Below are 14390 nucleotides of genomic sequence, written 5' to 3'. Positions count from 1 at the left end.
GCATAAATACATTATTTGTTTTTGTATACGACATTACATGCTTCACAATATTTCATTTACCATTTGAAAAAAATGCCAAGTGAACTGTTAAGTTGTGTACAGTATACTCTCGTCCTCCAACTGAGCACTTTTAATAGCTGTTTATCACCACTGTTAAATCACATCACACATTAAAATCAATCTGTTACAAAATCACTGTCACTACTCAAACAGCAATATAGTAAGCACTTATAAAAGATGAATGGCTGTCTGAGCATCTGCGATTATATGATCTTGATTTTTAATAGTATTATGAGTGTACTGGTGTATTCATTGTTTGCTTTTGTAAGCAAATGAGCTAATTTAATAAAAAACAATGCATTATTTGAATAATTAAACGTAACATTTTATAAAACTGAAGTAATGTGCAGTAATCAGTCAACTGGGAAAGTGTATAGTGATAATCATTTAAAAATAATGATTTTTTTTCTTTATATCCAAATGCAGTGCCTTGCTTAAATACATTATTTGTTTTTGTATACGACATTACATGCTTCACAATAATTCATAGTATTTTAGTCTTGAACATTTCTCAAGTGTTGAGCCACTTGATTTAGAAACTGTACTCCTAATTTGGCCAGTCTGTTTTCCATTTGCCACAGCTCTTCTTGTCCCCTCCATGTTTTTTTTTTAAAGCATGGAAATTCTGAGTAACATTTTGAGTCACTCTGGATTTTCCAGGGATTTCTAGAATAAATTGTGTGTACAAAGGCTGTGTTTTCACGGACGTTTCCTCGAGAGGCAACGGCCAGCCGATCAGCGCAAGAAAGCGACGATTTCTCTGTTAAATATTGACACCATTCCCAAGAAAGGACTGCTAAATACTGGAGTTTTCCTTGTCGCAGCACAAAAGAGCTGTTTAGTCACAGATAACGTGGAGATATCACCGCTTTCCTGGTAATCTGAACTTCATTGGATTTTACATGGAAATTGAATGTAATTGACCCCACGAGTGCACCGTCACAGTTTCTGCAGTCACAAACACATTTTGAGTGTTAGAGTTACATCAGAATTACATCAGTGTAAATCTATACAAGTTCTCTCTTATTTCCCCCTAAAGCATGCATTCATTCATGGAGGAAACTGAAAAGTATCTGCTTCTATTGAAATCACTGGCTGTGCACATGAGAATATTGTCAACTTATGTTTTAAATTACACCAACTACTGTGCACGCACGCACGCACACACACACAAAAAGTATAGTTTTTAACATGTAAAGAAAATGTGAGACAGGACTCTATGAAGTGTGAAATCTTCTATAATACACATTTTTCTCAAGCTTCAATATTTATTTTCAGTTATTTCACATTAAAGGCAATAAAATGACCCATTCTTTGCCATAACAATAGAATAACTGTACCCATACATAGGAGCTTGAGACAAATGCTGATTTTAGGAGACAGTTTTAGATGGCACATAAGGTTTTTGTATCTGAACCCTACATATATTAAAGTAAGTTCTAATCTAATGCTAAAATACGCTATAATGTGATGACTACATAATTATATTTCATATTATATAATCAATATTGTAAGAATCTGGAATTATATTCTGTAAAAATTCTATATAAAGAGATTTATTTTCTACACTTTTATTATTGATAATTATATAACTAATAATAGCGATTTAATGTCATTCGTTATTACAATTGTTTTACTGTATTGCAGTTACCTTGGTCAGGTTTCTCTTGCAAAGGAGATTTTTAATCTCAATGAGACTTCCTGGTTAAATAAATCAAAATATATATTAATTGTACCAATACTTGTTTTAAGTCTTTATTTATTTATTTTTGATATTTTCAGTTTGGGTCCTATGGTATTTACTTTTCTAAGCAACAAAATAATCTATAAGTATCTTAGGACAAAATAATATAAATTTGTTTACGATCATTTTTTGTGCATTCTGAATTTCTGATTTATATCTATTAAATGACACATAGGGCCAATTTAATGATTACCATATACTTTAATATTTATGTATTTATAGGTAATTTTTATGATCTGATGGCATCTGGTCAGTTAAATGACACATTTTTACATTAATATGATATCATAGTTAAATAGGTAAATAGGTAAAAAAGGTAAATACTTGTTTTTTTTTTTTTAGGTAAATGCAATGGGCTTTATGCACAGCTAGTGTTTTTCAGCCAATGATTAACTTCTGGTGAAAGCTTAATGTGACCACATGTTTAATTTCATAAGGTTCCTTTCACAGCATCAATGCTGTAATGTAATTACAATACATTCAGTTAAATAGACTTAAGCATTCATTTAGTTGTTCAAGCGTAAAGCAAAATGAATAATGGGCTAGCACCATCAGGATCAGCAGACGAGCACAGAAACTCCATTGAAAATACTGGTTAAGCATTAATAGCCATATATTAATAGCCACTTCATATCTCAGGCAGTGATGATTACTGATTTTTAAAGAAATCAGACTCTAAAAATTGAAATTTTAAAATGCAAAGACAGTTTAACGCAAGCGCTGAGGCTGGACGGGTAAATTAAAATTCTGTGTGCATGTACCCCATTTCAGAATAAACTCTAAAAATTCCCCAAAATGGCAAAAATTTGCATTCCTAATATGATTTAATATTTTAAAAATGATTGAAAAACACAGGGTAAGTTGAATGAATTATTAATTTTAACAAATGTAAAAAAGTAATAGATTATGAATTAATTTTAATATTCGTATTTCAATATTATAGCAATAACGTAATTGGATTGGGTGCAATTTCAAAAGAAATCACTAGTTAATGTTAGTTAATGCATTTACTAACATAAACAAACAATAAACAATACATTTATAACAGTATTTTATAATCTTTGTTAACATTAGTTAATAAAGTTCTTCATTGTTAGTTAACATTATCTCAGTCCATTATCTTTTGTTAACAAGGATGAATTAAGATTTAATAAGGCATTAATAAATGTTAAATAAATACGTTGTTTGTTATTAATCATTATTAAAGTTGTTCATTAGTAAATGTTTATAGTTGATGTTAGTAAATACATGAACTAATGAAACCTTATTGTAAAGTGTGATGTTTAATTACATAGAATATTAAAACTTAATAAACAAATAAACAAATATATTGAACTTAATGTCAATGGCTGAGGGTAAGAGGACCTGAACTGACCCGATGAAGAGTATTCTGGAGCTCACATGACCAGAGCCTGACAGTGAAGATCTGAGCAGCTCATGCGGTCAAGTAAACAGGATTTAAAAGGTCAGTTCAGGGGCGAGTGCTACTGAACTCTTACCTCAATATCACATGCACAGAAAACAATTCAATGGACTAGTCTTAAGACATAAAAACCATTTACCAAGACATAATTTACCATTTAAAAAAAGATGCCATGTGATTTGTTATGTTGTGATGTACATTATATACTCGTCCTTTAACTAAGAATGCCTAAAAGCTGTTAATGACCACTGTTGAATCACATCACACATTGAAATCAATCTGTTACTAAATCACTGTCACTACCCAAACAGCAATATTGTAAGCACTTATAAAAGATGAATGGCTGTCTGAGCACCTGCGATTGATATGATCTGGATTTTTAATAGTATTGTGAGTGTACTGGTGCTATTCATTGTTAATAATAATAATGATAATATCTCAACTGTTCATTCAAATTAGTCACAGGTAAGTGGACGCCTGCAAAAACACAATATAAAAGGTATGATTCAGACCTGTACCTTAACCTTTTGCTTATTAACCCTTGTGTATTGTTCAAATTTAAAACCCTTTTGTTATGTTTGTGGCTGTTTTTGCCCCATTGACTTCCACTATAATGATATTTTTTTAATTGTAAAGCCATGACAGCTTGTAACCATGCATTTTGATTGTTGGTGCTTTTCCCTGTTGTGAAGAGTCAAAAGTTTTAGGATTTTTAAAAAAATGTTTAAACCATTTTATTCAAATATGTGTCAAAATAAAATTTGTCACTAAAAATTTGCTAAAGCAAAGAAAGTTGAGGCCAAATTAAGACTCAAAATCACCCCAGAGTGCTTGAAAACATCCCCAACAGCACACAAGGGTTAATAAAATCATTTATTTAGTTATTATTTTATACTTATATGATTATATACTATAATTTCATTGATTATTCTGTTCATCATTAACAGTGACTTTATAGATTTTTCAGATTCGTCTTATTCCTCACATGGGGTTAGGTGGTTTAGTTTTAGTTTGAACTCACAGACAATATTTTCTCTTAGCATTGTGTTGTTTTTTTAATATTTTACATGTCTGTGTTATAAAGCATATATTAAAGATAGGTAACATAACATTATATCAATTCTAAACTAAAACATAAAATGACTGAACAGCTCATTTTCTGTAATTAAAGGGATAGTTCACTCAAAAATCTATCATCGTTTCTTTTTTGTCTACTTATTTCAAATCTGGTTTGTTTCCAACATAGGCTCATTCTGAAAACGCAGCCTTACTGTATATACATTTCTGCAAATCACGAATTATGTAGCCAGAGCTCTGTATGTTAGCATTTCAGCTTTAAAATGAACACTACGTGGCCGTGTGACACTGTTCCTTTTCTCGCTTACCAGCTGCCCACTTACCTCTGTATGGATGGCTTTCCCGCTGTTACCAGCTTGTCCGTCAGCACGTCTTGTATGTCGGTGGACTTGAGACACAGAGCAGAGTTGACCGCGACAAATGGGTCCTGTCCTGTGAAAAACAGTTCCAAAAAGCAGGTCAGACAAAACAAAAATACAAAAAACAAAAACAAAATACAAAAAAAATAAAAAAAACAAGTAAATAACAATGTAAACAAGGTAAAATCTGAAACTATGGTATAAATCAGGGGACTTTTCTTATTTCTGGATTGCTTTTTAAAACATTGGGTTTAGGAAAGGGGGAGGGTGGGGTTATCGGTTGGTTTGTCAGTATGTCAGTCAGTCGACAGTGGCCTCTGGTGCATTAACACTAGAAGAGCAGGTGCGAATGGCACTCGCAATACTATGTGTATGCATCCTTTATGATGCAAGCTGAGATTGCATCGCTCAGAGATGCAATGTCAGACACAACGCATTCAATAGACCTAGTGATGTCACTCTGAGGGGTAGGGTTAAAGGTGTTGTTGGGTGAGTGTATTAAAAAGCATCGGATGCAGCTCAGATTGCATCTGCACCTAGTCTGCAGCCAGACCCTTCTTGCCACTCGCGAGAGAAATTTGAGATCTGAAAAAGTGTACACAGCGGCCTCTGATGGATTCGCGAAAACAAAAACTGCAAAAAACGTAGCTCCTAGGATGTATTTTGCTCTCTCCAGAAATGTACATAGGGGTACATAATCAGAATGAGCCCGGGTTGTTTCTTTCTTCTGTTAAACACAAAAGAAGATATTTTGAAAAATGTCGGGAGGCCATAGAAATCCATAGTATATATTTTCTTCCCTGTATGGAAATCAATGGCTGAAAAAATATTTTCTGAGAAAAAAATCAAAAAGGTTTGCATCCACTTGAAGATAATAAAATAAATAAAAATATTTTCATAAATATTTGGGCCTATGTTGGGTCACATTTAGATCTCTTTTTTCTCCGCTGTGGATGTTTCCAATTTAGCTTGAATTCCATAAGCCTGTAAAATAATGGATTCTCTGAAGAGAAAATCCTTCCTAACAGATTGTAAACGGATTAGAGACAAATGTGCTTGATGATAAAGTGGCCCTTATGTCGATATGAGGAACTATACCATAATTGCAGTGAACTGAAAAATAGGACATCATTTGCATTGAATGCTGCGGAAGATGGCACAGAGCTGCAGGATTAGACATGCAAAATAACACCAAAAGGATTTACATAGATACATCAGCTTCTTGCAGCTCATAAATGCCATGATATTCAAATAATCCGCTCTTCCTGGAACAACTGTTGCGCTGAAAATAAAAAAATCATAACAGTGTTTGAAAGGCTAAAGCCACTTTATGGGCTAAAGAAAGATTAGTGTTTCAGACAAGTGGTTTAGCAAAATGTCACGAGGACAAGAAATGTATACAACAGAACTTGCCTTGTTATATTTTTATGGGGTACTGACAAATAATAATTAGCAGCAACGTGTAGGGTCAGGGCTGAAAATATGGTTTAGGGTTATCTGGATGTAATTATGCAATGTTATTAATATATCCTGAAGTACAACAAGGATATTGTTTAATAGTGTTACCTCAAGCTTTCTGAGAATAATCGCAGGAAAACTGGAGCACAAACACAATAGCAACACTCCACTCCATTTACACAGCCATGAGGGAAGAAAAAAAGAGAAGAAATTATGGGACTGTTGAAAAATAAGGCATTATAATTATAATCCCTCCCAAGAGTTTACAGTGGTAAAGATAGTTTAAGCCAAAATAACAGAGCTGCTTTAGTTATTGTGACTACAACTTGGCTATAATTACCTGTGGCTGGCTTAAGAGAATCATACTGGCCATAAATATATATATTTTTATGGTCATGACATGAATCTTATTTCATTAAAATGGGTAAACACATCTAACTGGAAAAATATATATACAGTGCTCACCATAATTATGCACACACCATTTTGAAAATTAATTTTTTTGTTTATGAATTTCTTAGTGAATATTATATAGGCAATGTATTTTGGTGCATTTAAACAAAACAGACTAATTAAACAGATATATTTATTAAAATAATATTTTAGTCTCCAAACATATTTACAAATTGAAAGATAATACAAATAAATTCAAGCACAATATTGCAAAAAAATATATATAATAATTACAATCTACAAAATGTCAACAAATTCTTTTGTTTCTCTAAATTGTTTTCTCTTTTTAAATTTGTATTTAATATTTTCCTCTAACCTATAAACTTAGGCTACTAATTTTTGAACCGTTATTGTGAGATAAGCTCCAGATTTGGCTTCAGTACTGACTAGTCTAATGTATATGCACAGATATAAGCATGCATAGCCTCCTGTTATAAGTATTTAAAAGATAGATTTGTGAGGGGTGTACTCATATATGCTGAGCACTGTATATATAATGTAAATACTTTGTCACACCTTACACATTTCCGTTTATTTTGTCTTAGATTTTAAATAGATCTCTGTGAAGGCAAAAGCAAAAACATAAACATATTGATTTTCTATTCATATTAGTAGGGGGAGAGTGGAAACGGTTGCAACATACGGCAGTTGCAACAAGATGTATTCCTCCATTCATGAATGAGGTAGAGTGAAGATATTCATACTACATATTCTCAGTTAGACCCTCTTTCAATCTGAGAGAAATCAGCCATATGTGACCATTCCTTCAGTATAAAACTAATTTTTAGGTTTGCTACTTAACTCTCACATCAATATCACATGCACAGAAAACAATTCAGTGGACTATAGTCTAAGTTGTGATGTATAGTTTACACTCATCCTCGAACTGAGAATGCTTAATAGCCATTTTTGACCACTGTTGAATCACATCACACATTAAAATCAATCTGTTACAAAATCACTGTCACTACTCAAACAGCAATATTTTAGACATTAATAACAAAAATGAATGACGAAAAGATGAATGGCTGCAATTATGATCTTGATTTTTAATAGTATTATGAGTGTATTGTAAAAGGTACATTTTAGAAAATGTCTCATACTATCTAATCTGTTTTTGTGAAACATGATTCGTTTGTATAATTTAAATCACTGTTTTTAGCTTTAAATAGGTATAGCTATCAAGCATTAAAGCTATTGTATCTCCCTAGCATAGACAGTTTAATCAGGGTTGACAGAGTTGAAGTTGCAACTGTCACCAATTATAAAATTCATTTAAAAGCTTGTCATATTAACAATGTACAGTTTTAATTTTATCATAGTTTCAATGTAATTTAATTCGAAAAAATGAATTTTTTGATTAACTAATTCATTTCGAAGCTCAAAGAAGTAGTGTAGTAAAGATTTTCAGTAATAAAATATTTTTGTTCACTTTTTTTAGGCCTGATACTTGGTTGTTGCTTGCTGTTTTAATAGTCTGTATTTATATGTATTTATATTAACATATTTAACAATTTAACCAATTTGCATTTAGTCTGTTTTCCAAAAAAATACTAAAAAAATCCAACCTGATGCTTTAGAATTTTTTTATTATTACAACTGTCCCTGTGGGTTGTTGCAAACGTCCGCCTGCTTGGGGTCAGTTGCATTGTATAGATTTGTCTGTTCAAGATTAAATTCTGCATACAGTGCTCAGCATATACGAGTACACCCCCCACAAATCTCTCATTTAAATTAATATTTTTTATAGGATGCTTTACAATATTATATTTGTGCATATACATTAGATTAGTCTGTATTAAAGCCAAATATAGAGCTTATCTAACAAATTAACTTACAATAACGGTTCAAAAATTAGTAGCCCAAATTTATGTGTCAGGGAAAAATATTAAATAAAAATGTCAAAAGTAGCAAGGATGTCCACAAACAACTGTCTCCGAGAAACTGAAGGAAATGCAAAAAGTGTTGCAACTGTCCACACTCTCCCCTAATGGTAAAAATATGATATGATTATAATATGATTTCCATCTATTCTTGCTTCTATTTTAAATGGATTGCCGTAAAGTAATATAAAATAAATAAACTGTAGAATCTGCATTGTTGTAATATTAAATAATAAACAAATAATAAATAATAATCATGATAACTGTAAAAAATAGGCAGCAAACGTTTAGATTTGTGGTGCATTAATAATTGAATAACGTTTGATGACGCCTGTTAATGTTTTAATCAATAACCCGCAAAAACGTAATTAATTCTAAGGGTGTATAAAGTGATCAAATAATTAGGCTATAATAAAAAATACAACTATGGATTATGTTCGGTTACAATTCTACACAATAATTCGCACAATTAGGAGTAGTTTTTGTGGTCAAATGCAGCAATGAAGCCTGCCAAAAAAAGTAGTTCCTCCTGAGAGACTCGTTTCCAGCCGGTAAAAAATTAATGCGACATGACAAGGAAAAATCATGTGAAAAGCATAACAACAATGTACATTGTAATATTTCTGTAACATGTATATTCATAAACATTACTCTATGCGTTTTTACAACAGCTATTGTTTGCTTAGAGAAGAAATTCGCCGCTGTTGTTGTGGTTAACATTCAGCACACAACGGCTTTTTAACTCGGTCACCGGGTTCAAGTATGGACCCAAAACACAAAAAACTGCTCCGAACACAGCGGCTTTTTCTGTCCGAGGAGCTTTTAGTGGACGATTTAATCATTCAGTATTTATATCAAGAGGAGATACTGACGGAGAGCCATTTAGAGGAGATTCAGTCTGAGTCGTCAAGCAGAAATAAAACGTTAAAGCTGCTGGATATTTTACCGAGCCGCGGAGCGACAGCCTTCCATCACTTCATAAAGTCACTGGAGAAAGACTTTCCCTGGATCAGAGACAAACTGCTGCAACTAAACGAGGAAGAAGAGTCTCCTCCTCCGCCCTTCACAGGTGAGTCCTAAGAGCTGAAACTGACTGAACATCCAGAGGACAGAAATATGTCATTAAATATCCCACATGTTTTCTCAACTTTATATCAAACTTTATAATAGTCATATAATAACCATATTTATAATATACTGTATACTGTACAATATAAATGGGACAGAAATATATAGTCAAAAATCCAACATTTTCTCTCATATTTATAATATACTGTATACTAGTCATATAATAACCATATTTATAATATACTGTATTCTGTACAATATAAATGAGACAGAAATATATCTTCAAATATCCTACATGTTCTGTCATCTTTATAATATACTGTATAATAGTCATATAATAACTATATTAGTGTATGCTGTATACTGTAAAATATAAATGGGACAGAAATATGGCATCAAATATCCCACATTTTCTCTCATATTTATAATATACTGTATAATAGTCATATAATAACTATATTAGTAAATACTGTATACTGTACAATAGTCATATAAATATATTAGTATTTACTGTATAATATATGGAAAGAAATATATCATCAAATATCCTACATTTTCTCTCATATTTTAAATATACACAAAGATTTAAATTCAATTATTAAGATACCCCTTAAAAAATCTGTGTGGCTAGATTTGTTTGAAGTTTTAGTCAAACATTCTTATTTATTTTATTCTATGAGGCCACATACTATAGTAAAGTACTCAAATTAATCTGTTGTGGTATTTCTATAGTTGTTATCTATAGTTTTAATATTGTGCTATAGTAATATAATCAAATAATTACTGAATACTGTACAATAACTATTACACTTCATCTTTACATGATGTATAAACTGAAATATACTACAGAATTGATTGCACTTTATCAGATCATTATATCTAAAGTATTATGTAGTATTCATTATCAACATTTTATAATATATTGTAGATTTTTTTAAAATCATAAACAGAATACACCATACAGTATAAAATACTATAGTATTTTTATAAAACATCTGTTTCAAATATTAAGTAAAAGTTTTGCATTTAGAGCATTCCCAGAAACATGACTATTTGTGAGAATAACATATATTTTCAGTTGTTGTGACTGAAACTCAGTATTACTCCACCAAATATTCATTTCTCAATATTTTAGACTCATCTGAAGTTAAAACTACTACAGTGATAAATATAAAGATGTCTGAAAACAGGGAACCTTTTGCATTATTTTATGCAAACAATGCTGCAAATGATGAATGGATAGATAGGCAGTATTTTTTGTCCTAAATGTCCTCATATGTGGGTTATATCTCCACAAAATGAAATCAAAGTGAAACATGCTGAACGTTTTGTGACTATAGCTGTCCTTAGTTTTCCTAACAGTCATCATTAATATGCATGCAAACAATAATTAACCTTTACATTTGATGTTATTTAACTGAAAATAAGTTACCAGATAACACTATACACTATAAGAACTGCAGGTGTAAATGGCATCTTTGCTAAAGCCTGGCACAAAGCATATTTCCTTTTGAGGTCAATGTATTGTTGTGCAAGTCCGTGTTAAACAAACAAATTCAAAACTGATTTAAAGTCATGTAAGCTTTATCAGGCATTATTGAGTCTTTGTATTTCAGTGATGTCTTGCAAAAATAAAATACTGATCATAAAATGACATTAAAATTGTGGGACAAAAGTGGTTGGACAAATAGTGGCAAGGTATAATTTGTTTTTTAATGAACAATGAATTTGAGCTTTAACAGTTTGCACTGTAATCAATGAATATACAATTTAAATATATCATCAGGTGATTCTTGATTTAAGGCAAGATAGCTTTTTTGTATTGAAACTATTGATCACTGAATGACATTTTTAGTAGGCGTTTTCTCTAATTTATGTTAATAATATATGTTAGTCGTCATTTTTTCTTCCAAAAAATGTATTGATTAATTAATAAATTCAAAAAGCACTAAGCTGAAAAGAAAATTAATGATAGGACAAATTAATAAATACAGTTTTTAATATTAATTAATAATAAATAATTATTAATTTATTTTTAAATACAATTATATATTTATTTCATACAGTTTACTCCCAGTTTTTTTTTCTGTAAAGCTGAAACAATGGTTGAAATCATTACAGCTATGTGAACATCGGGTATTAGTATTATAAAGTATTATTCTTTCAGATTGGTCAGGTTTATTTAGTATGCAGATTGACTTACATTTTTATGTTTGTGGCTCTGTATAAACTGTACATATTTGTTGTATTGTGTTTTTTGTTTGTTTGTTTGTTTGTTTATTTGTTTATTTTGTTATGTACACAATGGATGAGGGCTGCAAATTAGCTTCATGCTATATGCCCTATGTACAGCATAGGTTGTCTTTGTATAACCATGTCACATGTATTGTTCCTGTTAAATAAACAAACAAATACATAATACAAGAAATAATTTAGAAAAAAAATGTAACATATAAAAGGAAGACAATTCATGACTGGAGTAAGGCTGGACTTTTGTAGCATTAGGAATATAACATAAAGCTAGTTGGAGTGTAAATTGTTATTCAGTCACATTTTAGTCAGATGCTCCCTAATATTCCCTCCCAGTTTCACCTGATTTAACTCTCTCTCTCTCTCTCTCTCTCTCTCTCAAAACAATTGTAATCTTATTAATCAGTTGCACTAATAAAGTAAGAGGTCAAACCATTGCATGTCTCGTATATCTGACCAGAGTATTAAATAACATTTGGTTCAATTTAATTGCCAATACAATGACAATTGTCTAACAATGAACCCATAACCTGTGCATTTGAAGCATAGCTAATTTGCATATGATTTGAAAATCAATGTTTTATTTTAAATGAAACATGGTCTGTAAAATGCCTTATTTGCATCACCTACTCTAGACAAACAATAGACCTCTCTGCTTGAACTATGCAGGGAAAAATACGGCTTATTAGCGCTTTCTGTTGTTTTTGCATCACCTCTTTTCAATCACACAGTCAGGCAAGCCCCAGAACACCTCTGAAAAAATAATAAGCAGCCCCTTGCCTCCGAGAAAAACAAGACGTGAAAAGGAAAGCAGAGGGAGAGCGAGGTATAAAAAAGAGCTGAAGTAGTGTTTTGAGTCTCTCAAGGCCAGGCCGACTTGGTGCGCTGCCCTGCTTTTCCATGAAAGCTGCATTAATTCCTGGCACTAGCGCTGCGGCCCAGCACTCTCGCCGAGCATCCTCCTTTCTAGGAAAAATATAATCAAAGCCGTTTGTTGGCTGCTCTCCCTCTCCCTCCCGTCTCCAGTTACTGAGCTGAAGATTTTATTGACTTACTGTGGTTCAGATGGTAATAAATTGGGGAGGATGGGGGGTGGGGGCTAGGAAGAAGGCATAAAAGAAACGGGGAGGGGTCAAAAAAAAAAAAAGAAAGAAGCGTGCTTGCAGATTTCTAGGAAGTCGAGGACGAGCGCTATACTTTGAGCAAACATTCTTTACACTTAAGCACTCTCTTTAATTTCTAGCTTCCAGGCAAAAGTACTGCTTTTTTGTGCACCTGTCAGTATTGAGATTTTGGACTTTTTGAATAGGTGAAAGGTGTACATTCAGTCTAATAGAAAGATCACATTGAAAATACGTTTTCTTGTCACACTTTAAAAATTTGTGTTTGTAGATTGTATTTACAGTACATTAGGGCTGCACAATATATCATTAGAGCATCAGTATCACAATGTGTGTATCCGCTAGGGCTGCACGAGATTGGGAAAATTACACATTGTAATTTTTTTCTTGATTTGTTTATTTAATTTTTACAAATATAACAAAGTATATTTACAGAGAAATTTAAACAAATATTATTCCTACCCCTACCCTCTACACAAGTTGAAATTACATATATCTAACAGAGAAAACAATAAAAAAATAATCCTAATGATAATTAAAATAAATAAATAAATGAATCAAATAAGTAAATAAAATAAATAAATTACAAAATAAAAATACATTGATTAAGAAATAAAACATCCGTATAGAATACACATATACAGTACTTTGATAACCCAATATTACAAAAAATGAATCCTCAGGTATTTTTAAAGTACCTAATTATATTTGCATTGCATTTAAATGGCCCTAAGATTTAGATTGACGGTTTGTAGAGATACTGACATGCTTAGAAAAGAACATTCTAAATGGGTCCCATGTTTCAGAAAAAGCCCTAGCATTGACATTTATTGTAAATCAGATTTTTTCCAAATGGATATTAGCTTATTGCATCTCGCAACCAGTTGTCAATATTCAGGGGTAAAACTTTGTTTCCATAACAGAAGAATACAATGTCTTGTTAACAAATGCAAAAAAATGCAAGGGCACATTGCAATCTTTTAATTCTGCTATATTTATTGCGATATGAATACAATTTCAATAGATGAGTTGAATAAATGTTTGTAAAGACTCTATGATTTTAGATTGAGATTTAGATTGATTGGGAAGATTTTGTACGGGGTGCACAAAATATATTAAACGATCTACAACCATAGATAAATTCAATAAAGAAAAATATGCCAAATAAATAAACAGCGCTTTATTGTTTTCTGAAGCGTTGAAATGTATTCAGGTATACAGTGATTGAACAATCAAATCAAATTAATTTTTAATTTTTCAAAGTTACGAACAGTAATTTTTTTTATGCCTGATGATTTAGTATCCACAAGGATTAGATTATTTATTGAAGATTAAAGGATAAAGATATTGTTATTTAAAATAATTTATACAATGATGATCATGTTATTTTATGTTTGATTATTTATTTTCTGTATCTGGATACTGTTAGAATACAGTAAAGTGCTGTTTATTTCACTTTTGTATGCTTGTAATTTATTATGATTTATGCAAATG

At 31.4% G+C, this 14390-nt stretch overlaps 2 protein-coding genes across 16 annotated transcripts in view; one reads left to right on the top strand and one right to left on the bottom strand.

Annotated features, from left to right (window-relative positions):
* Positions 1-9463, bottom strand: part of ncaph2 (non-SMC condensin II complex, subunit H2) — a 36013-nt gene extending 26550 nt beyond the window's left edge. The window contains exons 1-3 of one of the 3 annotated variants that reach the window (XM_073946303.1): positions 9404-9463; positions 6230-6290; positions 4628-4736 (exon numbers count right to left, since the gene is read on the bottom strand). The gene's annotated coding sequence lies outside the window, so the exon portion shown is untranslated. The remainder of the gene's footprint in view (positions 1-4627; positions 4737-6229; positions 6291-9403) is intronic. The other 2 variants (XM_073946304.1, XM_068219667.2) reach the window with 2 other exon arrangements.
* The window catches only part of cradd (CASP2 and RIPK1 domain containing adaptor with death domain), a 90217-nt gene continuing 84827 nt past the window's right edge, over positions 9001-14390 (top strand). For 12 of the 13 annotated variants that reach the window (XR_012401526.1, XR_012401524.1, XR_012401523.1 and 9 more), the window contains exon 1: positions 9001-9526. Coding sequence is in view for 2 of the 13 variants with exons in the window: in XM_073945952.1 (XP_073802053.1) it covers positions 9220-9526 (307 nt within the window). In the remaining 11 variants the exon portion in view is untranslated. 13 annotated transcript variants of the gene reach the window in all.

This window comes from Danio rerio, chromosome 4, assembly GCF_049306965.1.
Source record: "Danio rerio strain Tuebingen ecotype United States chromosome 4, GRCz12tu, whole genome shotgun sequence".
Classification (NCBI taxonomy): domain Eukaryota; kingdom Metazoa; phylum Chordata; class Actinopteri; order Cypriniformes; family Danionidae; genus Danio; species Danio rerio.
The sequence above is the reverse complement of the archived record's forward strand: the minus strand, read 5'-3'. Positions and strand labels throughout refer to the sequence as shown.